General features: G+C 46.2%; 1 protein-coding gene across 5 annotated transcripts in view; it reads left to right on the top strand.

Annotated features, from left to right (window-relative positions):
• The first annotated feature begins 1,099 nt into the window (after nucleotides 1-1,099).
• KDM4A (lysine demethylase 4A) overlaps nucleotides 1,100-27,755 on the top strand; it is a 39,326-nt gene continuing 12,670 nt past the window's right edge. Inside the window, exons 1-14 of one of the 5 annotated variants that reach the window (XM_075131904.1) lie at nucleotides 1,100-1,220; nucleotides 1,413-1,579; nucleotides 2,877-3,052; nucleotides 6,322-6,436; nucleotides 8,128-8,321; nucleotides 10,679-10,728; nucleotides 11,660-11,763; nucleotides 12,365-12,502; nucleotides 13,786-14,036; nucleotides 14,740-14,930; nucleotides 15,840-16,210; nucleotides 20,609-20,729; nucleotides 22,258-22,436; nucleotides 27,416-27,620. In XM_075131904.1, coding sequence (XP_074988005.1) covers nucleotides 1,442-1,579; nucleotides 2,877-3,052; nucleotides 6,322-6,436; nucleotides 8,128-8,321; nucleotides 10,679-10,728; nucleotides 11,660-11,763; nucleotides 12,365-12,502; nucleotides 13,786-14,036; nucleotides 14,740-14,930; nucleotides 15,840-16,210; nucleotides 20,609-20,729; nucleotides 22,258-22,436; nucleotides 27,416-27,620 — 2,233 coding nt within the window. In that variant the 5' untranslated portion in view covers nucleotides 1,100-1,220; nucleotides 1,413-1,441. Of the gene's footprint in view, nucleotides 1,221-1,363; nucleotides 1,580-2,876; nucleotides 3,053-6,321; nucleotides 6,437-8,127; nucleotides 8,322-10,678; nucleotides 10,729-11,659; nucleotides 11,764-12,364; nucleotides 12,503-13,785; nucleotides 14,037-14,739; nucleotides 14,931-15,839; nucleotides 16,211-18,025; nucleotides 18,206-20,608; nucleotides 20,730-22,257; nucleotides 22,437-27,415; nucleotides 27,621-27,755 lie in introns of those variants that run through there. The other 4 variants (XM_075131905.1, XM_075131906.1, XM_048862077.2 and 1 more) reach the window with 4 other exon arrangements.

Raw genomic sequence — 27,755 nt, 5'->3', positions numbered from 1 at the left:
CAGGGGGGCAGGGCTCCCCACCCCCTCCCCAGGGCCCCCCCCAGCACCAGGGGGGCGGGGCTCCGCAGGCCCCCCCCAGCACTAGGGGGCGGGGCTCCTCCTTCCCTGGGCCTCCCCCCAGCACCAGGGGCGCAGGGCTCCCCCTCCCCAGGGTCCCCCCAGCACCAGGGGCGCAGGGCTCCCCATCCCCCTCCCCAGGGTTCCCCCAGCACCAGGGGGGCAGGGCTCCTTCTCCCTTGGGCCTCCCCCCAGCACCAGGGGCGCAGGGCTCCCCAGGATCCCCCCAGCACCAGGGGGGCAGGGCTCCCCACCCCCTCCCCAGGGCCCCCCCCCCGCACCAGGGGGGCGGGGCTCCGCAGGCCCCCCCCCAGCACTAGGGGGCGGGGCTCCTCCTTCCCTGGGCCTCCCCCCAGCACCAGGGGGGCAGGGCTCCCCATCCCCCTCCCCAGGGTTCCCCCAGCACTAGGGGGGCGGGGCTCCTCCTCCCTTGGGCCTCCCCTCAGCACCAGGGGGGCGGGGCTCCGCAGGCCCCCCCCAGCACCAGGGGGCGGGGCTCCCCCTCCCCAGGGCCCCCCCTCAGCCCCGGTCGGGCCCCTCCCCAGCACGCCCCTTCTCGCATGGGACCTTCCGCAGCGGCGAGTCTCTTCGGGCCGGCAGTGCCCTAGCAACTGCGCCGCCCCCAGCCGGGGTCTCTGTCATCTGCCTGGCAACAACATATTCTCCTTTCTGATTGGCCAACTCCCACCGCCCTGGCTGGCAGAGACGCTAATTCTTATTGGTTGGAATCCCAGACTGCGCTGTGATTGGCTTAGCCCGATTGCGAGGGCGGGAGGAGCTTGTCCAGTGGAAGCCCTCTGGTGGATTCTTTAGTCGGCACGCCGAGTGGAGGGATACAGCTCACGTCGCTGTCATTTCACCTGACGTAACATCGTCGCGCGCAGCCATATATCCATCCGCGCCGGAACTGATTTCGGGATGCAGGAGAGATTCGTTCGCGGTGGGGGCGACACAGGGGGAAGAAGAGGAAAGTGATTGGCAGGTGCGCTCAGCCAATGAGAAGGCGCGGCTGATGCGGACCCTGTGGCGATTGGCCCGCCGCGGTGCTGCCCCTCCAATGGAAGCGGAGGTTGGTACGCGGGGGGCGGGCTGTTTTCTCTTTCCTTCTTCCGAGCCGTATCGTGGCGGGGCCCTGGCGGAGGCAGCCGCGAGCGCCGACTGAGGTGAGGCCGCGGGGCGCGCGGGGCGGGCCGCCGGTCCCGGTCTCCTCCGGCTCGGCCCGGCCCGGCCTCGCCCCTGAGGCGCCGGGCCCCGGCAGCGGAGCGGCGCGCGGGGCGGGGCGGGGCGGGCTCGCCGGGCGGGCTCGCGGGGCTCGGCTGCCGTCGCGGGCTCACTGGCTTCAGCTCTCCGCCCAGGGGGCGCGGGGCCCGCGCGGGCCGGGACCATGGCCGCCGAGCTGGAGAGCCTGAACCCCGGCGCCCGCATCCTGACCTTCCGCCCCACCGCCGCGCAGTTCCGCGACTTCGGCCGCTACGTCGCCTACATCGAGGCCCGCGGCGCCCACCGGGCCGGGCTCGCCAAGGTGGGTGCGGCGCGGGCGGGCGGGCGGGGGGGTCAAGCGGCCCCGTTAACCCTGGGGCGGGGGGGTCGCGCCCCGGCCTCCCCCGCCGCCTGCGCGCGGCTCCCGCCGGCCCCGGAACCTGCCGGCGCCGCCTTGCCGGGGCCCGGCGGCCGCTCCGCCGCCCGGCGCTGGGACCGCGGCCTCTCCGCCGCCTCTGTGGGTGAGAGACAAGCCTCCGAGCTGGCGCCGCGCCCGCCCTCTGCCCTCCCTCGCGCCGGGGCAGCTCCCAGGCCGGCCTGCCGCCCGCAGAGGTGGGCCCAGGGAGAGGGACGGCCTCCCCCGCCTCGCCTCTCTAGCGCCCTGCGGCGGGCACGCCGACACCCGCGCTGGCGGCCGGCGGGTCTGGAGTGCGGTGAACTGAACCTTCTAGTTCTTGCTCACAAACCACAATCAAAAGCCACTGACGCCGTCCCGCTCCCGCTGCGTTCGTTCCTTACTGAACGTGGCTGACTGGACAATCCTTGCCCTCCAGATGAAGCTCCTCTCCTAGGCGGTGTTCGCTCTAATTCGTTACATCCGTGTGCAGAGCGAAATTTGGTATGTGCACCAATACGGAAGTGATGTGTGAGACATCACCTTCATACTGGTGCAGATAACCAAATTAACGTGGGGGGGGGGGGGGCGAGGGGGTTGGAGTTTGAGAGGGGACTCGGGGCTGGGGCAGAGGCTTGGGGTGTGGGGAGATGAGGGCTTTGGATGGGGGGCGGTCTCTGGGGTGGGGCCAGGGATGAGAGGTTTGGGGTGTGGGAGGGGACTTAGGGCTGGGACAGAGGGTTGGGTGCAGGGGGTGAGGTCCCTGGCTAAAGGTCAAGGCTTCTGGGTGGGGCTGGGGGTGAGGGGTACAGGAGGGGGCTCAGGGCTAGGGCAGAGGGTTGGGGAGTGTGGGCTCTGGGGTGGGACCGGGGGATGAGGCGTTCGGGGTGCAGGCTGCCCCAGGGCTGCAGTGGGGCGAGAGGACTCCCCCCAGCCCTCTCTAGCCACAGCAGCTCAGGGCTGGGGGAGAGGTGCCTTTCCCTGGCTGTGGCAGCTCCGGCTGGGCTGGGCTGGGCCGGGCCAAGGGAGGGGCTCCTCCCTGGCTGGCCACGGCAAATCTGGGGCAGGCCCACGGTGGGGAGGGGTGCCTTTCCCTGCGGCAACCCTGAGCCCTTGCACAGGGCTTAATAGGCGGCTGTGGGGCCATGCAGCTTAAAGGAAACTTAACTCATAGGTTGAATTGCTATGTTTTCTGATCTTTGCCTTTTATTCTGTGAACCATCAGGTAATTCCCCCAAAGGAATGGAAACCGCGAACATGCTATGATGATATTGATGAACTGGTCATCCCGGCTCCAATTCAGCAGGTGGTGACTGGACAGTCTGGCCTCTTCACACAGTACAACATCCAGAAGAAGGCTATGACTGTCCGGGAATTTAGAAGAATTGCAAATAGTGACAAGTAAGAGTGTTTGTGCCTGCATTTTAACATCTGTGGGGCTTATGCATCAGTTACCATCACACAGCTTTCTCTCTATTTAGTGTATAGTTAAATGGATTCTCTTGGGTAGAGGTATTTAGCTGGTTAACCGTTAAAGAACATTTTAGCGATAACAAAATTTTCTTTAAAATGACAATGCAAAAATGGCATATTAATTAACAGATCTGTCCTGCTACACTTTACTTTTGTTAGTCCTGTATGTATAGTTAGGATTATGTTTTCCCATGTGCATTACTTTGCCTTTATCAACTTGAATTTCATCTGCCATCTTGTTGCCCAGATTTGTGAAATCCCTTGGTAACACTCTGCAGTCTGCTTTCAACTTAACTATCCTGACTGATTTCTGTGTTGGCTGCAAACTTTGCCACCTGATTGTTTGTTTGATCCCTTTTCCAGGTCATTTATGAATATGTTGAACAGCACTGGTCCCAGTACAGATCCTTGGGGGACCCCGCTATTTACTTCTCCATTCTGAAAACTGACCATTTATTCCTGCCCTTTGTTTCCTGTCTTTTATCCAGTTACTGATCCATGAAAGGGCCTTCCCTCTTATCCCATGATTGTTGAGTTTGCTTATGAACCTTTGAAGTGAGACCTTGTCAAAGGCTTTCTGAAAGTCCAACTGTATTATACTTACTAGATCACCCTTGTCCACATGTTTGTTGCTTCCCTTCCCTTTCTCCTCCTTCCCCCCCCCCCCCCCCCCAGATAATTCTAATAGACTGGTGAGGCATGATTTCCCTTTACAAAATTTGTGTTGACTCTTCCCTGACCTATTGCGTTCATCTATGTGTCTGATAATTCTGTTCTTTGTTATAATTTTCTACCAATTTGCCTGGTACTGAAGTTAGACTTAGTAGCCTGTAACTGCCAGGTTCTCCTCTGGACCGTTTTAAAAAAATTGACATTACATTAGGTCTCCGCCAGTCATCTGGTACAGAAGCTGATTTAAGTAATAGGTTACATACCACAGTAAATAGTTCTGCAATTTCATATGAGTTCCTTCAGAACTCTTTGGTGAATGTCATCTGGTCCTGGTGACCTATTACTGTTTAATTTATCAGTTTGTTCCAAAACCTTCTCTGCTGACATCTCAATCTAGGACAGTTCCTCAGAGTTGACACCTTAAAAAGAATGGCTCAGGTGTGGGCATCTCCTTCACATCCTGTGCAGTGAAAACCAATGCAGAGAATTCATGTAGTTTCTCTTCAACTGCCTTGTCTTTCTTGAGTGCTGCTGTAGCACCTTGATTGTCCAATGGCCTCAGTGATGGTTTGGCAGGCTTCCTGCTTCTGATGCACTTAATATTTTTTGTGTTTTGCTGTTAGTTCTTGTGTCTTTTAACATAAGAACGGCCATACTGGATCAGCCCAAAGGTCCATCTAGCCCAGTATCCTGTCTTCTGACAGTGGCCAATGCCAGGTGCTTCAGAGGGAATGAACAGAACAGGTCATCATCGGGTGATCCATTCCCTGTCGCCCATTCTCAGCTTCTGGCAGACAGAGGCTAGGGACACCAACCCTGCCCATCCTAGCTAATAGCCATTGATGGACCTATCCTCCATGAATGTATACAGTTCTTTTTTTAACCCTTTTTTGCTAGTTGCTCGTCAAATTCTTTTTTGACCTGCCCAATTCTATTCCATAGCTTATGCTCCTTTCTACTTTTCTTCAGTAGGATATGATTTCCAGTTTCTAAAGGATGCTTTTTTGCCTATAACTGCCTGTTTTACTCTGTTTAGCTGTGGTGGCATTTTTTGGTCTTCTGGGATTTTTTTTTTTTTTTAAACTGATGTACAAGAAGGAAAGGATGGAAATTGACCTGCAGGCGCTACATAGAGTTTAAGACCAGAAGAGAGCACCAGATCATCTAATACGATACCAACATCATCCAGCACTTGCTCACCGAACCTAACTGAAATTACAAGTAGTTTACAGGGCTGGAAATTAGAAACAAATGGTTTTTCATGATTAACTGAGCACCCTTGACCTTGAGGTATTGAAAGACCACAAATTTGGAACCCAACAATGTTATTTTTATAGGTTTCAGAGGAACAGCCGTGTTAGTCTGTATTCGCAAAAAGAAAAGGAGTACTTGTGGCACCTTAGAGACTAACCAATTTATTTGAGCATGAGCTTTCGTGAGCTACAGCTCACTTCATCAGATGCATACCGTGGAAACTGCAGCAGACTTTATATACACACAGAGAATATGAAACAATACCTCCTCCCACCCCACTGTCCTGCTGGTAATAGCTTATCTAAAGTGATCAACAGGTGGGCCATTTCCAGCTGGATTTGTGCTGGAAATGGCCCACCTGTTGATCACTTTAGATAAGCTATTACCAGCAGGACAGTGGGGTGGGAGGAGGTATTGTTTCATATTCTCTGTGTGTATATAAAGTCTGCTGCAGCTTCCACGGTATGCATCTGATGAAGTGAGCTGTAGCTCACGAAAGCTCATGCTCAAATAAATTGGTTAGTCTCTAAGGTGCCACAAGTACTCCTTTTCTTTTTGTTGTTTTTATAGTCACTCATAAAACTGAGTTTTAGCTATTTTATTGCCGTGTTTGAAACCTCAAAAGTTGCATTACTACACTAGTTTCTGAGATCCAGAAAGTGAAATTTTCATTAGTTTCCATTGTTCTAGCTGAGAGAAATTGAAATGTAAACTAGACTTACATGCTACTTTATGAAATAAATGTAATTGTTAGTAAATTAACTTTTTAAAAAGATATTATTCCCTCGACAAGATGTGGCTTGAGGACTAAAGAAGAAACTAATTAAATGCTCATTATTCCATTTTGTTCAGTGTGGGTTGTTCGTTTAAACAGTAAAGGATAAACTATATGCTTTGTAAACTTGTAACTTGCTGGGGGAGTTATGCTGGGGATTAGTATTTCAGTAGTACCTACGGATCCCAACTAAGGTAGGGGTCCCATTTTGCCAGACACTGTACAAAAAGCGGGTGAGAAGTGAAGTGACCTGCCCACTGTCACACAACAGGTTATGGCAGAGCAGAAAATAGAGCCTGGGTCCCCTGGCTCCTAGTCCAGTGCCCTAGCTACTGAGAGATACGCTAAATGTGCCTCTTTATTCTTTCATTAACTTTTTGAATATAACCTTCTGGCTGCTTTCTTAATTCTGGGCTGTTGCTCTAAACTCTAGTGTATTGAATTGCAAAATTTTTATTGCTTAAATGAGTTGACGAAACGGCTCTTTTTTTTTAAGGTACTGCACACCCCGATATACCGACTTTGAGGACCTTGAGCGGAAATACTGGAAGAACCTCACTTTCAATGCCCCCATCTATGGTGCTGATGTTAATGGCACGCTCTATGAGAAGGTGAAGGAAAATACTTTGTCTTCTAGTGGCATAATCATCCTTGTGCATCTTGATAGGGTTTATCATGTAAACTCTCTGCCCTGGAATTCAGCTTTGCAAAGTTTCAGAAGTGTTTAATGGAGTTCATAGCAGACTTCTGTCTTCTGAAATATATTACGTGAGAGATGCAATCAGTTGTACCTCTAACATATTTGTAATTAAATCAAAATTATTGAGGCTGACTAGAAGACACTGAGAGTATTCATGTGTATCCATTCATTAGTGCTTTATTGTAATACAGTTGGAAACTCCTGGGAGCCAAAATTAACTAAAAATATAAATATAGGTAAGGCACAAAGTTGACTTAATGGTGCTAATGTACTTACGAATACAAAGGAGCCTGAAATGAAGACTAGCAGGGAACACGTATCGCCTGTGTATCCTGCTGCTGTACACAATTCCGTGGGGGACTCTTTGTAGTTTTGATAACTTAATTGTGGTGTGACTCACCTTGATAGCTGTGACATGCTGATAACCATCAGAACTGAGTGCATAATCATGCAGCAACGTTTTGCCAGTAAGAGTTTGTTAGACTAGAACAGTAGTTTTCAAACTGTGGTCTGTGGACCTCTGTCTGAGATTTCCAAAGAGGTGCGCACCTCCATTCAAAAATTTGTAGGGGTCTAGTCCAATCTTTTAACAGGGGGTTTGGAAGGAAACACAATGGTAGGAAGAAAAACATGACAGTTCTGGATGCTGAAGTCCTCTTCCCATTGGACAGGACCAGTGTAGTGGGTGGTGGTGCATGCTTTCTACACCTGTGCTGCCCGTCTGTGTGGCTCACCCTGAAGTGTTTGTCTCTAGAGCAGGGGTGGGCAAACTATGGACCGTGGGCCGGATCTGGCCCATCAGGGCTTTGGATCCAGCCAGCAGGATTGCCAGCACCGTGGGCCCCGCGCCGCTCCCGGAAGCGGCCGGCACCACATCCCTATGGCCCCTGGAGAGAGGGTGGCAGGGGCAGAGGGCTCAGTGCGCTGCTCTCCACTGCGGCTACCTCCCCCGAAGCTCCCATTGGCCGGGAACGGGGAACCGCTGCTAATGGAAGCTTCGGGGGAGGTAGCTGCAGGTGAGGGCAGCACGCACAGTCCCCTGCCTCTCCCCTCTGCTGCTACCCCCCCTCCCCCCCCGGGGCCACAGGGATGTGGTGCCAGCAGCTTCTGGGAGCAGCACAGGGCCAGGGCAGGCAGGCAGGCAGCCTGCCTGAGCCCCGCTGCGCTCCGCTGCCACCCCGGAGCTGCTGGAGCCTGCACCCCAACCGCCTGCCTCAGCCCTACATTCATGGCCCTGCATGCAATTTCCCCACCCAGATGTGGCCCTTGGGCCAAAAAGTTTGCCCACCCCTGCTCTAGAGGCTAGGGGATTTCAGATTCATGTCACGCACGTCCCTCTTTGATTTCGGCCTTTATGCTGAGATGTTAATGAGGGGTGTGATTAGTGGCAGTTAAATACAGGCTAATAGAAAATGAGACTTGTATTTAAAAGGCGGGGGGGGGGGGAGAGTCACAGGGAGGTGAAGACTTCAGATTGCTCAGCAAAATTGAAAAACAAATCTGTGTCCCAAAGTACAGAGTGATGTAGGGGTGAGTGTTACATAACTGATGTCTTGCTAACATGTTGCTTTTCTTGCTTAATCTGAGCTCCATGTTTTGCAGCATGTACATGAGTGGAATATTGGCAAGTTGAACACAATCCTGGACGTAGTGGAGAATGAAAGTGGCATAACCATCGAGGGAGTGAATACTCCTTACCTCTACTTCGGCATGTGGAAAACCTCCTTTGCCTGGCATACTGAGGACATGGACCTATATAGTATTAATTACTTGCACTTTGGAGAACCCAAGTCATGGTAAGGTTTGCTAGAGTAGCCTCCAAGATTCTCTAGAGAGAGAATACCATAAACTATTGGAGTCCCTCGATAAATGAGGAGGGACAGATGGGCAAACAAGGGATAACGATTACTAGGAAAATAGTGTTGTTTTTTTTCCCCCCCATCTCCTCAGGCTACTGCTCCTTTACTCCCCGGGAATTCTGTGCCATTGCATGTGCGCATATTCATATCCCCCCACAGATTTATTTATTTTTCCTTCCCCGCAGAAAAATTACTTCTGGCAGGGAAGCCAAGGGAAGCTATACAGGGAACTCCCCTGGCTGCCCAACCCCCATGCATCCAGACGACCCATCTCCAGGACCCCCCCCCCTTGTATCTGGAGCCCTCCTGCACCCAGACTCCCCGTGGAGCCCCACCCCTCCCTTGCATCCAGACCCCTGCTAAGCCCCCTGTGCTTGAACTCCCCACCCTACTGAACCCCAACCCAGCTGCACCCAGACTCCTATCCCACCAAGCCCCACTCCCCCACCTCCCAGACTCACCCAGCCAAGTCCCAGCCACCTTCACCTGGACCCCCCTGCAGAGTTCCATTCCCCTGCACCTCCCCCCTGCGCTCCCCCCCCCCCCCCCGAGCCCCTGTGCATCCAGATTGCCCCAACAGAATCCTCTTACCCCACACCAGATTCCCCCCCTTCCCCCCCCCCCCCCCCCCCAGTAAGCCCCTCTGCACTTGGATCCTGCCAGGAGGAGCCTGCCCACCCCACACCTGGATTGGGGGCCAGGGCTGGGCGTGGGTGTGAGACTCTGTTCCTCTTGCTTTGTATCTGGGTGCACCTAGTGTGGAGAGAGATGTCGCACCAGTAGTGTGGGAACAAAAGGATGAGAACTGTTGAGCTAAATTATCCTAGTCCTATGAGAAAATCCTCTCACCTAGGTATTTTTAAGGTCATCAATGGAAAGAGTTAATTGTGTTGCACCTTAGAACTTGATTGCAATTGGCTGTTAGGTGAACCAATGAATGGTGGAAATTCTAGCTGCTTAGTGCTATTGTTTCAGTCTGGGGCAATTAATTACTGTGGTTAGAAGGGTTGGAAACGGTTGGGGGGGGGGGAAATAGTACATGAAAGGAATATGCAGAGACACCCCCAATCCTTAAAGTGCAAAGCTTGTAGGAGTGCTTAATCTTCTTAACCCCTTCCACACTAGTACTATGTTCGCTAATGTAGTTCAAACTTCTCCCTTTTTGTTATGCCTTTGGCTGCACAAACATGCCGTGATTTCAAGTACTTCAGAGACTTCTCCCCAGACTCTTGCCTAAGCAAACGAGATTTAATATTTTAGTGGAAGTGATGACCAATTATTTTAGGTAGAATGCAATAGCAACATTTGCTTGATAAAAATTGTAGTAAGAGTATTTTATCAAACTAAGCAAATGTGTAGTGAGAAGATTTAAATAAAGCGAAGCGTGATGGACAGACAGTTAAACTGGTCAGTGTATTGTAATCCTCAACAGTGAGGGGGATTTTAAATTATTGTAACTTACTGTAATTTAGAAGGGTGGTGGGTCATCCTGACCTAAATGCTTTTCTTCTGCATTTGGAAGTTTCCAGTGCCTCGCAATGGGGAGCCCTCTCACACTGGAGGAATTGTGCGTTTCCAGTACAAGGCTACGGGAGAGATGGGTAGTACTTAGAGTGTATGGTTCCAAATGCCTTAGAAATAATGGAGTCCTTAGGGTTGCAGTTTGGTACCCTTGTCAAGCATGGCATTTTCTGCAGTGCAGAGACAGCATGAAGTTGGATACTTTTCAGTGACAGATATCTGCCAGGAAGGGCACCTATAGCAGAGGTGAAATTAAACATTGCTCTTTTTCTCTGTTTAGTGTGAATCCAGGTGGGAAACTGGCTTTTCCAGTGGGGAGAATAGTCTATATGGGGAGGTCCTCTGGGAGACTCATGGGCTCTCTTGTATGACCAGTGTTTCAAACCATGTTCTCCCAGCAATCTGTCTGCAACTAACAGGAGGCTCAAATGCCAGTTTGAACTAACAGGTACATTTCCCAACTTGTTCATGCTGGAAAGCAGCTGTTTGAGCTTCCAGGCTGTTGAAGAGAGAGAAATAGATGGAATTTTCCTGTATGTAACAGGGTCAAATCAATACTGTATCGCTGGCCTAACCAATCATTTCACCAGTAGTTCTCTTGTCCGTCCTTAGAGAAAAAGAGAAAATTGAGTGAGCTAATATAGGTTAGTGGGATAAGTAGGCAATCTATATCTTGCTGACCATTCTATATTTGAAGTTGTAAATGGATTTTTTTTTTAAAAAGAACCAAACTTTCTTGTCCCCTTTTTACTGGTTTGCTCTTGTGACTGCAGGTATTCCATCCCTCCAGAGCATGGGAAGCGACTGGAGCGACTTGCCAAAGGTAATTATTCAACTCTTCTCTGTCCTGATCCTATATTCTGCCTCTTACATGGGGTAGGGGGATAATTACGATAGGCTTCAGGTCTCTGCCAGACTGTAACATGCTTACGTGTTCACGTGGGTGTGGACCATAGTTCTGTATGTGGTGATACAATTGTTTTCATAACTTGTCACTTGATAATATGAGGTTATTTTTGTGTTTCTTGCTATAAGAGGAACACTCAAGACAAAAATGTTTTATAAATTAAAACTAAGGCTATAAAAACTACTCACTCCACTATTCATGTTCATAGTTTTGCCCTTAGTTTAGCTTGGACTATGGAATTAGACTTGTTAATCTTGTATTCTGCCTGATGCACAACTGTGCTATTGCTTATGGGTTTTAATAATACAAGATTATCATTAAAGCCCCATGAGCTGTCTTCTTTGACTCTTACTAAAATTACGACACCTGTTCTGTTCGTAGTGGTTTTGTTGAACTTCTTTAAAAGGCTGCATTTTGAACATAAACTACTTGTTGCCATGTATTAAAAACTTACTTAATTTTCCAAAATAGGAAGTTACCCATCTGTTGCTGTCATTTGAATTTGCTTAAAAGGCAGGAAAAGAATATGCAGATGGTCTTTGCTCTTTTGATAAAGGTTTCTGTTGACTCGGGGAAGGTAACTGCACCCCATCCCCTATATTGTAGAGAAGGCCTCTTTAAGGCCTGCAGCTATATCTGCTTAGGTCACCAATCTGATTTCTGACCATGTCTTCCTTACATAGTACAGGTTTGTATGGTCCAGAATGGAATACACCTATTCTAGGCCAGAAAGGAGTTACTTTGTGTGGGCAGTAACTTTCCTAGTAGAGTACTGATTAATTAACTTATTCTTTCCTGGTTTCAGCAGCAGAGCATTCAACTTCTCTCCATACCCTTCTTTAAACAGGCTTCTTTCCAGGAAGTGCCCAGAGTTGTGAAGCTTTTCTCCGTCACAAGATGACCCTCATCTCTCCATTGATATTGAAGAAATATGGCATCCCATTTGATAAGGTGAAGGGAAAAGGCCTGGGATACTTTTAAGTATAGCAAGTCCAGTCAAAGGGTTCCCAGAATGTCCGCTTGGAGAGACGGTGGGGATTTCTGAGGAGGGCAGATGGGAAGGGATTTTTTTAAGCTAATCAACAAAAGAAAATGTTTAAAATGTAAATTCTTATGATGCACATGTGAGTAGGACTTCTAGAAGCATGCACTCTAACCTGTATCTTCTGTGGTCTTGGAGTGTCTGACTACGTCTGTTTATGCAGGTGAATTGCTGAGAACCTGAGTTTTGCCAACAGTTTTCTGCTGTATATTTAATACTGTACTATCTTGAGTTTTGGACTGTAGTTCATTGCACTGCAGTAGGGGACCTGAGTAGGGCATGAATCTATTTGCTTGCCTGGCCAGCATAGCTTGAAATAAACATTCTAAGTCATTTTGTCTTCACTGCAATTTTACCAGCTACTGCTGAGTGAGTGTCTCCAGCATGTTAAGGAAACAGTGAAAATCCTTGCATAAGAGGAGAGCAAAGGCAGCTTATATGTCAAACCCAGGAGAATGAGAACTGTTTTGTGAACCAGTTAACAGTCTTTGTGGACTTCCTTTCTTCTAGGTGACACAGGAAGCTGGAGAATTCATGATAACATTCCCTTATGGTTATCATGCTGGCTTTAATCATGGGTTTAATTGTGCTGAATCTACCAACTTTGCTACGCTTCGGTGGATTGAATATGGAAAGCAGTCTGTGTTAGTAAGTGGTCTACTGTCCTTTTTTTATTGCATATGAAAAAAAAATCTGCTTTGGTGTATTTTTGACGTCTGGTTCTTTGACTGATCCTCTAGAACAAACCATTGTTCCTATCTCCTATAACTACAGGCAGCAGAGTCAAATGAGCCTCTTATCTAGGGTTTTGGTGCCCATTTAGACTCTGGGCAGCAAATGATGGAACACCGATCCCATCTGAGATATCCAGAGGAAGAGATCATGTTAAGGGTTTAGAGCATAAGAGATTAGACTGTAACTGCTGGGTAAGACTGAGCAGGTACTGGAAGGTTGCACATTATGGCAGGGTCTTAGGCCAAGTCTAAACAGGTTTTGTACCAACTGTAGCTGTTTCGCTTAGAGATGTTTTTGTACTGAGGTAATTAAATTTGCACAACCCCTAGTGGGACATAGTTATATCATTACAAAGGTGCCTTATACTAGTATAACTTATTCTGCTCCCCTTAGGGGAATAGGCTACATTGGTGTAAACCCCTTTATACCGATATAACTGGTGGTACAGCCCTACCTCTGCTAGGATAGTTAAAGCGATACAACTTGTGTGTAGACAAGCCCACAAGCAACAGACTGCTGTTTGCCAGAGAACTCAACTAAAAGTCTATTTATGAAGTGCTAGAACCTGTTCAGTCCAAATGATCGCTCCCTCTCACCACCATGCAAGGCCATCCTTACTTTCCCACCCTGGACACACACACTAAGATTTGCTAGCCCTGGAAGTGTAACTCTGGGCAAGAGGAGTCAACTTGCTGCCAGTAAGCAGAGAACTTTAGAAGCTAAAGACCTGTCTCTGGACCCAACTGCATTGTCGTATAAGCTGCAGATATTATTTAAGCTTCATTTCTGCAATGTAAAGATCAGAGGGCCCAGAACAGAAATTTCTGTAAATAGGGAGGAGTTCAAACAATCTGCAAATGGGTTGGTGCTCTTAACTATGTGGATAACTCCACCAATAGGTCGATGCACTCTGGTGTGGCTTTTCTTTCTGGCTAGCTACCTGCTCACTCTCCTTGTTTCTGTTCTGTCATGTATGCTGACTTCCTTACGTGATCTTGTACAAGCCATTTAATCTTTGTCCTCACTGATTCCCCAGTTATAATAGGTGGATAATCCTGACAAGGGAGATTTTAGATGTTTGAGTCTCACCACTTGGAGGTATTTTGGATCAGTTGAGATACAAAAGAACAAAGTGGTATTGGGTTGGAAAATAAAATGCTTATGTAATTGGCCTAGTGTCTTCTGTGTAACTGCAGTGCTCATGTCGGAAGGATATGGTGAAGATCTCCATGGATGTTTTTGTGAGGAAATACCAGCCAGATCGCTACAAGCTCTGGAAAGCTGGGAAAGATGCGACTGCCATTGACCACACCCTTCCCACACCAGAGGCAGCAGAGTTCTTCAAGGGGGAGCTCTTCCAGAAAGTCAAGAATGGGAAGCAGTGCAGTGAGGAAATAGAAACTGGGGAGGCATGTAAAGAGGATGTAGACATGGATGAGAAGAAGAGGTATGTCATGTAGTGGTGAATGCTTCCCTGTTCAATGACAAGCCAGTGTAACCTGCTGCACTGGAATGCTTTACATTCCAATGGAACATAAGCAGCTGGGATTGGGCTGGTTCCTGTCTCAGGAAGAGGATTTGCTCTTTGCTAAAGTGGTTAGGTCCAAGCTGATGTGTATCTGTCAGGGGATAAATGGCAGGGAGCCATACAACAGCACTAGCTTGATCCACCATGGTTTGCCTACTTAGGTCATTGCTGCCCAAAGCCTGAAGTTGGGGAGGAGTGCTGTATGTTGGAGACAAGAACGAAGAAGCATTTTGTTGGGATTGTGTAAACATTCTCCATGGCCAAATTCCAGCAGCGTCAATGCTGGAGTTGCCATGATAGTACACAATTCCTATTCATTGTTGCTTAAGGAATAGTTTAACAGTGATGTCTAAGCTGGTGGTCTTGAATTTTATGTGAGGGGAGCCAATGTACTCTGGCATCTTTTAATTGTACATTGTGGGGCTGAGGGAACCTAAGGATGAGTGGTACTACACAAGGCTATTTTGAAATAGCCGAGAGTGCATGGCTTGCCCAGTGCTGGTTTCTAAAATTCCTGGCATCTGGCATATGACCCAAACCAGGCATTTCTTGAGGGTACTGACCTGAGATTTCACCTAAGTAATTCTGTGTGATCAACCACTTGTGGGTTTGTTTTCTGCAGTCTGCCCAAGCATCGCATAGGAACCAAGAGGCACAGGGTCTGCCTCGAGGTGCCACAAGAGGTGAGTCAGAGCGAAGCCTTTCCTAAGGAGGAGCTGAGCTCTGTGCAGTATGAGGTGGAAGTGGCAGAGCCTCCTGTCAGACCCACTAGTGAGCTTGTGCAGCAGGGTGAAGATGGACTCCCAGTTTCAGGTAATTGCTTCTCAAGTTCTATCTTACTGTATAGTATGATAAGTTTTTTGTGTTTTAAAGGTCAGACCAGAGGCACTAGTGCTGAATCCCGGTCATCCCCTCTTATTTAAGAGGCCATTTGAGTTTGACAGCGTGTCACAAAGGCCTGTTTGAACCTTGACAAGCAGAGTGTTTGGAATATTCATGTGCCTTGGGGTTTCCTTCTCCAGAGTCCCTCTTTAGGAGGCTTTCAATTTATTGGCCTCCGCTCCTGGGTGTGTGGCATTTTTGACTCCACTACTGGTTCATATGGAGACCACTGCTTGCCTAAATGACTTTGTTAGCACCCGACATGTAGGTGGCACTTCTAGTTAAGAACAGGAGGAGGAGGAGACCAATATGAGCAGGGTGGAGGGAGGGGAAGAACAAGGGTGCAGACAACTGTCTTGTGGCTGCTTGGATGATTGAAAATGTCCTTGGAGCTTCTTATTTCCAAGGAGTCTAAAAGGAAAGAGGAAGTGTTTGAGATTTCTGTAAAAAAGCTGGCCCTTCTAGCTTCTAGAATTTTCTAGTCTTTCCACTTCATCATTTCCCTCTGTCTAGAAACATACTGGATGCTTCAACAGTCCTGGCCAGAGAGCTTCTATGACATTAGACAAGTGACTAGACAGAGAGGAAAAGGGCAAGGGTCAGTCGCTCAGTAAAGCATGTCCCTATCTTACCGTAGGTTCCTTCCTGCTAAGCAGTGTGTGAACTACCTGACAGGATGTTTGAACAAATCGGCTACTGTTTCCTGATTGTGCATTCCGTTTCTTCTGCACAGCCAGGAGCCTCCTATCTAGTGGTTGTCTTCTCCATCATTTCATGGTGCCTAATTCAAGGCAGTCTCCAAGCTGCCCTGACTTCATCAACAATCTGTCTTTGTTTCAGATTATGTGGATTCTTCAGAAGTCAAATTTGAAGAACTGAAAAATGTGAAACTGGAAGAGGAGGAGGAGGATGAGGAAGAGCAAGAGGCAGCTGCGCTGGATCTTTCCATTCCTCATTCAATCAGTTCCACCTCAGCCCTCACTGCTTCTAAGCCGAGTTCAGCTTTCAGCCTTCAGTCCAGCTCTCCAGCATATTCTTCTACTTCAGACTCTGAGTCAGCTGAACTCTTGCCCAGAAGAACTCTTGGCCAAGCTGGGGTTCTTACTGTCCATAGCTATGCTAAAGGAGATGCCAATGGGGCTGACAGTGAACATGCCTCAGGGAAGAAAGCCAGCATTACAGCCAGTGTGAATGAACAGGAACTTGCAGAGGTATGAATGGCAGCTGTTGATGGGGAAAGTTCAGAACTGCATTAAGCTGTGGTGAATTTGGTGGGTCTGTTAAATTGTAAGTGTCCTTCATCTATTGCACTCATGCTTTCGATTCTACTGGTGTCAGTACAACAGGTCTCCTTACTTGGTAATTTCTCTGTCATTTAATCTTTACAATGGAAACCTGACTGTAATTTTAATTTAAATTATCATTCAGACCATCAATGTATTGGTACTGTCACCTCACAAACTGGATCGAGAGAAACCTTTTTCGTTTGGATGTATAATACTACCAGGGACACAAGTCAAAAAGTCACACATTTTGAAAAACAAATTTCTTTATCACCTCAAATCTCTAAAAGTAAACATTTCAAAAATTTGTCAGGTTGATAAAAGGTGTCTTGGGACCAACAACATACAAGGTATTAGTTAAAACCTTGTTTTATTCATGTCAAGTTATTGCTGGCTTACATTTTTACTAAACTCACAGAATATATATAAATAAATATAACGATAAGGTCTAAATTAGCTGTTACCACTCAAGAAAGATCTTTGAGTGTTTGTGGATAGATCTCTGAAAACATCCACTCAGTGTGCAGCGGCAGTCAAAAAAGCTAACAATGTTGGGAATCATTAAGAAAGGGATAGATAATAGCATAGAAAATATCACATTGCCTCCGTATCAATCCATGGTACACCCACATCTTGAATACTTCATCCAGATGTGGTCACCCCATCTCAAAAATGATATATTGGAATTGGAAAAGGTTCAGAAAAGGGCAACATAAATGATTAGGGGTATGGAACAGCTTTTGTATGAAGAGAGATTAATAAGACTGCAACTTTTTAGCTTGGAAAATAAACTAAGGGGGGATACGAAGGAGGTCTATAAAATCATGACTGGTGTGGAGAAAGTAAATAAGGAAGCGTTTACTCCTTCTAACACAGGAAGTAGGGGGTCACCAAATGAAATTAATAGGCAGCAGATTTAAAACAAAAGGAAGTATTTCTTCACATAACACAGTCAGTCTGTGAAACTCTTTGCCAGAGGATGTTGTGAAGGCCAAGACTATAACAGGGTTCAAAAAAGAACTAGATAAATTCATGGAGGATAGGTCCATCAATGGCTGTTAGCCAGGATGGGCAGGATTGGTGTCCCTAGGCTCTGTTTGTCAGAAGCTGGGAATGGGTGACAGGAGATGGATCACTTGATTACCTGTTCTGTTCATTCCCTCCGGGGCACCTGGCATTGGCCAGTGTCAGAAGACAGGGCTAGATGGACCTTTGGTCTGACCCAGTATGGCTGTTCTTACGTTCTATAAAAAATTGAAATTAAAATGAAAGCCGGTCAGCTTCTCTTGTTCCACTTCCCTTTTGTTGGATAGTCTTTTATAGTAAGAAACCCTTTCTTTAGTCTTCCTAAATAGTTTTACTGGTTGTATTTTAGGGGGGAGATTTTTAGCTCAGGTAGCTTTGAGGTGGTGGTGCTGAAACAGGCTCAATCTCCCTTTAAAACAAAATATCACAGATTGATCAAGAGAGCATGACTTGATCAGTCTGCGTGAACCCAAAAAATATAAAATCCAAACTGGTAATACATATACTTTGCTGTCTTTAAAGGGCCAGATTTACAAAACTAAAAAGTTATGAATCCAGTCAGGAACTGTATAAATGATATTGGTCCATTACTAGATGGAAATGGTGGAATTGTCGGTAGTGCTGAAGTGTTCATTTAAATATTTCTGTTCTGTATTTGGGGTGGAGCAGGGGAGTCAGATGTGTGCGTACATCACAATGAAATACTTCTCATTCCAGTAATAACTCAGGAGGATGTTAAACAGCAGCTACTAAAAGTAGACCTCTTTAAATCAGCAGTTCCAGATAACTTGCTTCTGAGTTTATTAAAAGAGCTGGCCAAGGAGCGTTCTGGACCATTAATGTTGATTGGTCAGTAACCCTTGGAATACTTGGGAAGTGCCGGAGGACTGGAGGAAAACTAGGTAAATGGGATGACCGTGATAATTATAGGTCTATCGGTCTGATATTGACCCTGGTCACAAAAATGTAACTTCTGATACAGGACTTGATTAATGAAGAATTAAAGGAGAGTAATTAATGCCAGTTAACAAGGATTTATGGAAAATAGATTGTCAAACTTTTTTTTTTTTAAGGAGAGTACATTTGGTAAAGATAATAGTGTGGATGTAATATACATAGGCTTTGGTAAGGCATTTGATTTAGTACCACATGACAGTTTGAATAAAACTAGAACAGTACAAAATCAACATGACACAAATTACGTAGATTGAGAACTGGTTAACTGACAGGTCTCAAAATGTAATTGTAAATGGGGAATCATTAAGCAGTTGTGTTTCTAGTGGGGTTCTGCAGAGATCAGTTCTTGGCCCTATACTATTTAATACATTTATCAGTGGTCTGGAAGAAAATATGCATTCATATGCAAAACTTTATTTGTAATGACCCAAAGATTGGGAGAGTGATAAATAATTAATAGGACAGGGCACTGATACAGAGCTGTCTGGATTTCTCTTAAACTGGGTGCAGGCAAATATGTGATTCAGTACAGCCAATGTAAGGTCATACTTAGAGGATGGCGGACTATATTCTGGGAAGCAGTGACTCTGAAAAGAACTTGGGTTATGGTTGATAGTTGGTTGAACATATGTTCAACCCTGTATGATGCTGTGGCCTGAAGGGCTAGTTCAACCCTTGGATGTACAAAGTGGAATCTTGAATAGGAATAGTTATATCTGTGTTTGGACCTGGTGTGACTACTACTTGAATACTGTGTCCTGTTCTGGTGGCCACAATTCAAGGATGATGATAAATCAGAGAGGGTTCACAGAAGAGCCATGAGAATGATTAAAGGATTGGAAATATGCTTTATAATGAGAGAGTCCAGGAGCTCAGTCTCTTCAGTTTAACCAAGAGAAGGTTAAGGTGTGATTTGATCAGTATATAAGTACCTATGTGGGGAACAGAAATTTGATGATAGAGGGCTCTTCAGTCTCACAGAGAAAGTTACAAGAAGATCCAATGACTGGAAGTTGAAGCTAGCCAAATTCAGACAGAAATAAGGCTCATATTTTTAACAGTTGCGGTAATTAACAATTGGAACCATTTTCCAAGGGTTGTGGTGGATCCTCCATTACTGGAAATATTTAAATCAAGATTTGATGTTTTTTCTAAAACAGATTCTCTAGTTCAAACAGGAATTAATTCAGGAAAGTACTACTGTCTGTTATACAGGAAGTCAAACTGGAGGATTACAGTGGATCTTCTGGCTTTATAATCCATGAAACTTTGGAAAGGGGAGAGAAATCTTCTTCTATTTGCATCCTAGCTGCAGAGAAATTACAGACCTCGCATGTGGGCTTATCAGCCACATAGAGATTTGGCAAACTTTCACCAGTGTCAGGTTGTTTAAGGCATTGCTTTTAGCTCCCTTTCTGATCCCAGGCTCGTAGTAATGTTGCAAAAGTTGGAATTATCTGAGCAAGCTAAGCCAAATTCTTGTCAGGAGGGGAAAAGGAGCAAGAAGGTGGGCAAGAAGAAAGACGGAAGAAGGTGGATGACAGTAGGAACCTTGGGGTTATACTTCAGAAGTTCAGGATTTTAGCCAAAGCTAGAAGTGATGTAGTGAGGTAATCTGGTTACTTCTCTCTGGTTTGATCTAATCAGGACATCTTTTAGGATCAATATGGCAGCAGTGCGGGGCAGCACCAGTTCTAACAGCAACGCTCATTCCTTCCAGTCCATGCATCCTGCTGACTTTTTCAGCATCATGCACTTATCCCCCCAGATAAGCAATATCCAGAAGATCATGGCAGCCTCAGCCTTTACCTCATCAAAACACACTTAAGTGACTTCAACTGGAAATGTTTTCTCCCATTTCTAGAATCTTTCAGCATGTCTTCATATTAACCCAGGACTTTACCTGGAACCCTGAAGACCCCTTATCACTGTTTTTAACTTAAACAATCCAGTTTGGGAGTGTGTCTTCAGCTTTAGCTTGCCTTATGTAAACAAACTTATATAATGGGCTGAGTTAGGACTTGTCCAGCGTAGATTACACAACAGATCTAACTTACTTTTCGCCATTAACTGGTGACTGTTTAACTTTGTGCATTTCACTCAGCTTGAACAATGAAAACAGTCACTTTTGCTGTTTGGCTATCCTATAGCAGTACAATGCTAAAATACTTGGGTTTCCAATACTTTCAGAAGCATAAATCCAAAGTTTAATATACCTTACGGAAATATTTCTTTGTTTTAGTGTCTTGTAAGAATGCCCGCTTTTTAAACTTGTCAGATCCATTTTGGCCCAAAACTGGCTGTAACATGATTATTGCTGAGTTGCTGCTTTGCCTTGTCCAGGTGGCAGCGGAGTACCTGAGATCAATGAAAGAGAGTAAAAAGTCAAAGGGTCGTCGCCAGCCCTTGAGCAAACTTCCTCGTCATCATCCTCTTGTGGTTAAAGACTGCATCAGTGACGATGGTAAGTTCTACATACTTTAGTCGGGTGGAATTCAGCTATCTGGGGAGGCCTTGGATGGGAAGGTGGAGAGTGCTCCAGATGTATGAGGGCAATATGGTATGTTCCATGAGGTAACTGAAGATATATGGGAGGCATCTAGGCATGTGACTTCTCTCCAGCCTAAGAGAGGTTCTTAGTTCTGCTTGGAATTCTTGCTTCGTTCTCCAGTGCACAGCCTCGGCAGTGGAATTGTTTCACCCCCAGGTGTTTACCCTTTCCCACTACTTTCTTTGGAATCTGAATATTTTTTCCAGTCACAGAAAGTCACAACTGTGCATACCAGTCAAATTCTAAATGTAGCTGAACTTCATTTCTGTATTCCACAGTTGATGTTTCCTTGGCGCTTTCCAATAATCCACTAAATATCCATATTTTTTAAAACATGCACATTCTTGACTGACCATTTAGCCTGTATATGCTTTGGATCTGATTAAATTGTAGGCCCCTTGAAGCAGTATGAAGGGGTTCACCTCTCTACAGGTGCTCCTCTTTGTAATTTGGGTCTGAGAATTAGCTTTCACTTCATCGGTTGCTTGCACTGTGAGCTCCCCTCTCTCTCTCTGACTCAATGTGGTCCCTCTTTGTGACTTGGCCCTCCAGCTAAGTCACTATATAGTCCGTCCTGCCTTCTGGGATAAGAGTCCCACTAGACAAGCTGTCCAGACACTATCACAGACAGTCTTCCTTTCCAAGTCTGCAGGTCCTGTACCACTTTCAGATCCCTGGTAGGGGAACCCAGGCCCTCCCTCTACACTGGGTTCCACCACAGGGACCCTGTAACCAGCAGCCCAGGTCTCTGCAGTCCCACTCCTTGCTGCTGTTTCCCTGGGCTTCTTCCTATCCCACCTCTATCTCCTTGCTGATCTCTGGCTTGCCACTAGAGATTCCTCTGCTCCCTATTGCTGCTTCTCCATTCTCTGCCTCTTGTTGGACTCCCCACCCTAGGGCAGGAACCCAGGTTTACTATCCCCCTGGATCCCCTTTTTGTCCCTAGCTAACTCCCTTTCCCTCCAGGGAGTGACTGCAGACCTCTTCCCTGCAGTCCCTTCGTGCTCTCACTTCCTGGCTTATAATCCTGTCCCAGCTCCTTCCCCATATGAATTTCATTTGCCATTCCAACCAGTCCTTGGTTACCCTCCAGATGCAGCATATAAGGTTAATTGGCCCCTTCTAGCCCCTGTTCAGAGCTTGTGTGGGTTGGTCACCCCATTGTAAGCAGGAACAGGATCATGCATGCCTATACTTTTCATTTGTATGAATTTCTTTGTGGTGTACTCAGGTCATGTTTCTGCTAAATTCCCTTGTGTTTCTTCAGAAGGAAATAAACAATTTCTCACCATTCCTGGCATGTGCATACTTCCCACTGTCAGAGATTGAAGCCCCTCTCCTTACCATTCTTCATCTTGGTGGTTATCATAAGCTCTCCTTGCAACACAGTGGCAGCAGCAGGACATATCGCTAACACTAATGAAACCATTTCTTGTTGCAGAGATGTCAGAGCACCTAACTCCTGAAGAAGAGGCTGAGGAGACAGAGGCTTGGGCCAAACCACTTAGCCAGCTGTGGCAAAATCGCCCTCAGAATTTTGAGGCAGAAAAAGAATATAATCAGACCATGGCTCAGCAGCCCCCTCACTGTGCTGTATGCATGCTCTTCCAGACGTACCAGGTAAGCATCCTGGACTTCTCCCAGAGCTGTTCTTTGTATGGCAGAAGCTGAGGGAGAAGGTAGCTGCCACATTCCTCAGGATTTTGTAAACTAGTAGGTTGTAAATTTATTTTAGAATAATGTTGTTTCAGTCTGTTGCTAAATAAGCCTGCAGATCTGTGTGATCCAGTAAATAGTATTGCTCTTCCCTTTACAACCTCAGGTTGCATCAGACTTCCTTGTTTGTTTCATAGCTGCATATATTTTGAAACTTCCCTCCTTAGCTCTGGCTGAGCTCAAACTTGTTAAATTCCTATCAAAGTTATGTGCATAGCACCTCACTTTCAGATTAATTCTTTCCTGAAAACTAAATTTTAGAGACCCACTTTAATCTGCTTCCTGATGGCAGGGATCGGGAAAGAACATTCCCATAGTTTAAAATAAAAGGAGAGGACTGGATATAACCCGATGGCTGTCTAAGTACGTGCAAAAGCAGAAGCTTTCTTCTCTCAGGCATCTAGGGTGAAGGAGGACTGATGGGCTAAACCTATAATGGTTTTTGGGACCACCATGATTGTGTTAGATCTAGAAACTAATATGTTCACTTCTGTATTGGAAAGGAAAATTAGATGTTTTGGGCAGGTCCTTATTGAGGTTATGTATCCTAGGATGATCACTCTGAGTTTTTTTGAGAAGCATATAGAGCAGTGCATTCAGAGGGCTAAAATGTAAAGGAAAAAATAATCTCAAACAGGCATCTCTAAATTCGGCCTTGAAGAAGTTGGTTGCCCCAGGTCAGGTGCGAGGAGACTGTTCATGTTTGGCTCTTGTACTCGTTTTGATAACTGTGGACAACAAAATGCACGGGGATTTTAACTCCTGCAACACATACAGTCACCCATTTGCGCAGATAATGCCAGTTATTGTCATCTCGTCTTGATTTGTAAATGGCATAAACAGATACTTGGGCAAAAATAGTTGAGCAAAGGAGCAGCTAGAGGTGTCTGTTTACACTAGGCAGCGAAGTTTTTCCAGAGGACTGAACCTGAGAATGGGAGTTGCGAATGCCTGAGTTATCAGTGCTTGACCTCAGTTACCTAGTCCTCCAGAAGTTGGAGTCATAGTCCATTAGAACTGCATTAAATTTTAATTTGTAATGTTGCAGCCTGAAGAAGAGCTCTGTGTAGCTTGGAATCTTGCCTTTCACCAACAGAACTTGGTCCAATAAAAGAGATTATCTCACCCATCTTGTCCCTTTAAATTTTAATTGGTGTCTAATTTGACATTGAGTTTATAAAAGTCTCTTGGTTTTTCAATGGAGAGATGCATTTCCAGGTCTACCTGCCTAACAACAAATATCTGTTTGAGACAGTAGTCTTGTTCACAACTAGGCTAGATGGCTTGTCGAATACAGACGCTGCACATCTAGCTAGCATGGGTATAAATAGCCGTGTAAATGGTGAGACACTGCTTAGGCGAATAGAATACGGACACACCAGAACCTTAAGATATGTATCCTGCGCAGCTATGTATCCTGCGCAGCTCTGTGTATGCCCAAGCAGTGCCTCCCATGTCTACACTGCTCTTTTTAGCAGTGTAGTGTCTCGCTGCCACCCTGCTGCCGGAGCCTTTCCCAGCCACCATGAAAAGCTCCGGCAGGGGGGAGGTAGAAGGGAAGGGTTCCAGCAGCCCTCCCCTGCTTCCTCCACCCCAGAGCCTGCCACTGCTGTGTAGCTACACACTGCTGTGTGGACACAGCCTAGTTTTCACTGCAGCATATCACTGCATGTACCCTACACACTGTTGCAAGTGTAGACAAGGCCCTAGAGTATGAAACAGCTATGGGGATGTTTAAACATGTTTGTATAAGTCTTTAGAATCATAGGCTATGTCTACACTACACAGCTTTTAGCGACATGGCTGTCACACCACAGCCATGCTGGTAAAAGTAATGCAGTGTAGCCGCTGTTTGCCAGCTCTCCTGCTGACAGGACTTCTACCCGCAACGAGTGGCATTTGCGTTCTCAGCAGGAGAGCGCTCCTGCTGACAACGAGCTGTTCACACTGGCACTTGTGGCAAAACTTTTGTCTTTCGGGGGGATGGCAGGAAGGTAACACCTCTGAATGACAAAATTTTTGTTATTCAATTGCCAGTGTAGACATAGCGTAAGAGATCGGAGGATATAACTAAATGAACAGTACTCATATAGTAGCACTGCAGTCGTCTGACTCTGCATCTGTAAAAGTCTAGGCATTGTAAAGGTGTGCCACAGATACCCTTCTTGGGGAAGGGACAGACCTTGTGATTCCAGGGGGCACATACAGACAAATATATCTCATAGACTCATAGATATTAAGGTCAGAAGGGACCATTATGATCATCTAGTCTGACCTCCTGCACAATGCAGGCCACAGAATCTCACCCACCCACTCCTGCAATAAACCTCTCACCTATGTCTGAGCTATTGATGTCCTCAAATCATGGTTTAAAGACTTCGAGGTGCAGAGAATCCTCCAGCAAGTGACCTGTGCCCCAATCTGCCCTGGAGGAAAATTCCTTCCCAACCCCAAATATGGCCATCAGCTGAACCCTGAGCATGTGGGCAAGATTCACCAGCCAGATACCCAGGAAAGAATTCTCTGTAGTAACTCAAATCCCATCCCATCACAGGCCATTGGGCCTATTTACCATGAATAGTTAAAGATCAATAATTGCCAAAATCATGTTATCCCATCATACCATCTCCTCCATAAACTTAATCAAGTTTAATCTTGAAGCCAGATACATCTTTTGCCCGCACTGCTTCCCTTGGAAGGCTATTCCAGAACTTCACTCCTCAGATGGTTAGAAACCTTCGTCTAATTTCAAGTCTAAACTTCCCGATCGCCAATTTATATCCATTTGTTCTTGTGTCCACATTGCTACTGAGCTTAAATAATTCCTCTCCCTCTCCGGTATTTATCCCTCTGATACATTTATAGAGCAATCATATCTCCCCTCAACCTTCTTTTGGTTAGGCTAAACAAACCAAGCTCCTTGAGTCTCCTTTCATAAGACAGGTTTTCCATTCCTCGGATCATCCTAGTAGCCCTTCTCTGTACTGTTCCAGTTTGAATTCATCCCTCTTAACATGGGAGACCGGAACTGTACACAGTATTCCAGATGAGGTCTCTTGCTGCTTGTCACAGAACAATGTGTTTCAAACACCTTCAGTCTTACTCTAGATAGAATGGGAATACCTCTGGATTTGAAGCTGCTCTCGCTGAGAACTCTGTGGGCCCTGGGAGAGTATGGAACACTAGTAGAGAGTTTACTGAATTTTGTTTCTTCACACAAATGTGAAGAAACAAAATTCTTTAAAAAGCCTTTAAAAAAAGGCTCCAGGGTGATCTCATTAATTACAGGCCGGTAAGCCTAACTTCAGTACCAGGCAAATAGGTTGAAACTATAGTAAAGAACAGAATTATCAGATGCATGGATGAACACGATTTGGTGTGGAAGAGTCAACATGGTTTTTGAAAAGGGAAATCGTGCCTCACCAATCTATTAGAATTCTTTAAGGGGGTCATCAAACGTGGGCAAGAGTGATCCACTGCATATAGTGTACTTAGACTTTCAGAAAGCCTTTGACAAGATCCCTCACCAAAGGCTCTTAAGCGAAGCAAGTGGTCATGGGATAAGAGGGAAGGTCCTCTCATGGGTCGGTAACTGGTTAAAAGATAGGAAACAAAGAGTAGGAATAAATGGTTGGCTTTCAGAATGGAGAGAGATATATTCATATATGATCTGGAAAAAGGAGTCAAGAGTGAGGTGGCAAAATTTGCAGATAATACAAAACTACTCAAGATAGGTAATTCCAAAGCAGACTGTGAAGAGTTACAAAAGGATCTCACAAAACTGGGTGACTGGGCAACAAAATGGCAAATGAAATTCAGTATTGAAAAATGCGAAGTAATGCACATTGGAAAACAACATCCCAACTATGCATACAAACTGATGGTGTCTTAAAATCAAGAAAGTTCTTGGAGTCGTGGATAGTTCTCTGAACACATCTGCTCAATGTGTAGCAGCAGTCAAAGTTAACAATGTTAGGAACTATCAGGGAAAGGATAGATAAGACAGAAAAAATCATAATGCCACTATATAAATCCATGACCTGCTCACATCTTGAATACTGTGTGCAAATCTGGTCACCCCATCTCAAAAAAGATATATGGGAAAAGTACAGGGAAGGGCAACTAAAATACTTAGGCGTACAGAACAGCTTCCATATGAGGAGAGATTAAAAAGACTGGGACTTTTCAGCTTGAAAAAGAGACGACTAATTGGCGGGTATGGTAGCAGTCTATAAAATCTTGTCTGGTGGGGAGAAAGTGAATAAGGAAATGTCATTTACTCCTTCTCATAACACAAGAACATGGGGCCACAAATGAGATTAACAGGCAGCAGGTTTAAAACAAACAAAAGGAAGTACTACTTCACACAAGGCACAGTCGACCTGTGGAACTCTTTGCCGGGGATGTTGTGAAGGCCAAGACATCTAGTTCTGTTTTGAACTCTGTTAGTAAGTTCATGGAGGATAGGTCCATCAGTGGCTATTAGCCAAGATGGTCAGGGATCCAACACTATGTTCTGAGTGTCCCTAGCTTCTGTTCGCCAGAAACTGGGCTTGGACGACAGGGGATGGATCACTTGATTTCCTGTTCTGTTCATTCCCTCTGAAGCACCTGGCATTGGCTGCTGTTGGAAGACAGGATACTGGATGGACCATTGGTCTGACCCAGTATGACCGTTCTTATGGCTTGTACTTCTCTTTAAAGATGGGATCATGTTCTGAATGACGCAGGAAGTAAAGTTTATCTGGTCATTAGCTTGCTGTTGTGTAGTAGTTATCCTTGCCTGATGAAGCTGGTGGTAAGAATAAAAATGTGAGAGGGAAATCTGAGGTTTTCAATATTCCCAGTAAAATTTACCTATGCTCCCCACCTCACTTTCATAGGTAGAATGTGGAGGCCATGGTCAGAGCTCTGGAGTTGCTCCAAGTACTGCCACCAGGAAGTTACGAACCAAACCTCTGATTCCTGAGATGTGCTTCACTGCAACTGGCTGCAGCACTGACCTCAATCTGTCAACCCCTTACCTGGAGGAAGATGGAACTAGTGTCCTGATCACCTGCAAAAACTGCAGTGTCTGTGTTCATGCTAGTGAGTACAGCCAGACCCCACTCCTAGGCACTAACTTGCCCTGCAGTCTGATCTTGTACATTGTAACAATTCCACCTACCAACCCCTGTTAGCTGTAATAAAGAACTGAGTCCATTCCTCAGTTGGATCATGGAG

The sequence above is a fragment of the Caretta caretta genome, chromosome 8 (assembly GCF_965140235.1).
Source record: "Caretta caretta isolate rCarCar2 chromosome 8, rCarCar1.hap1, whole genome shotgun sequence".
NCBI classification, from domain to species: domain Eukaryota; kingdom Metazoa; phylum Chordata; order Testudines; family Cheloniidae; genus Caretta; species Caretta caretta.
This window is presented reverse-complemented; position numbering and strand designations above follow the sequence as displayed.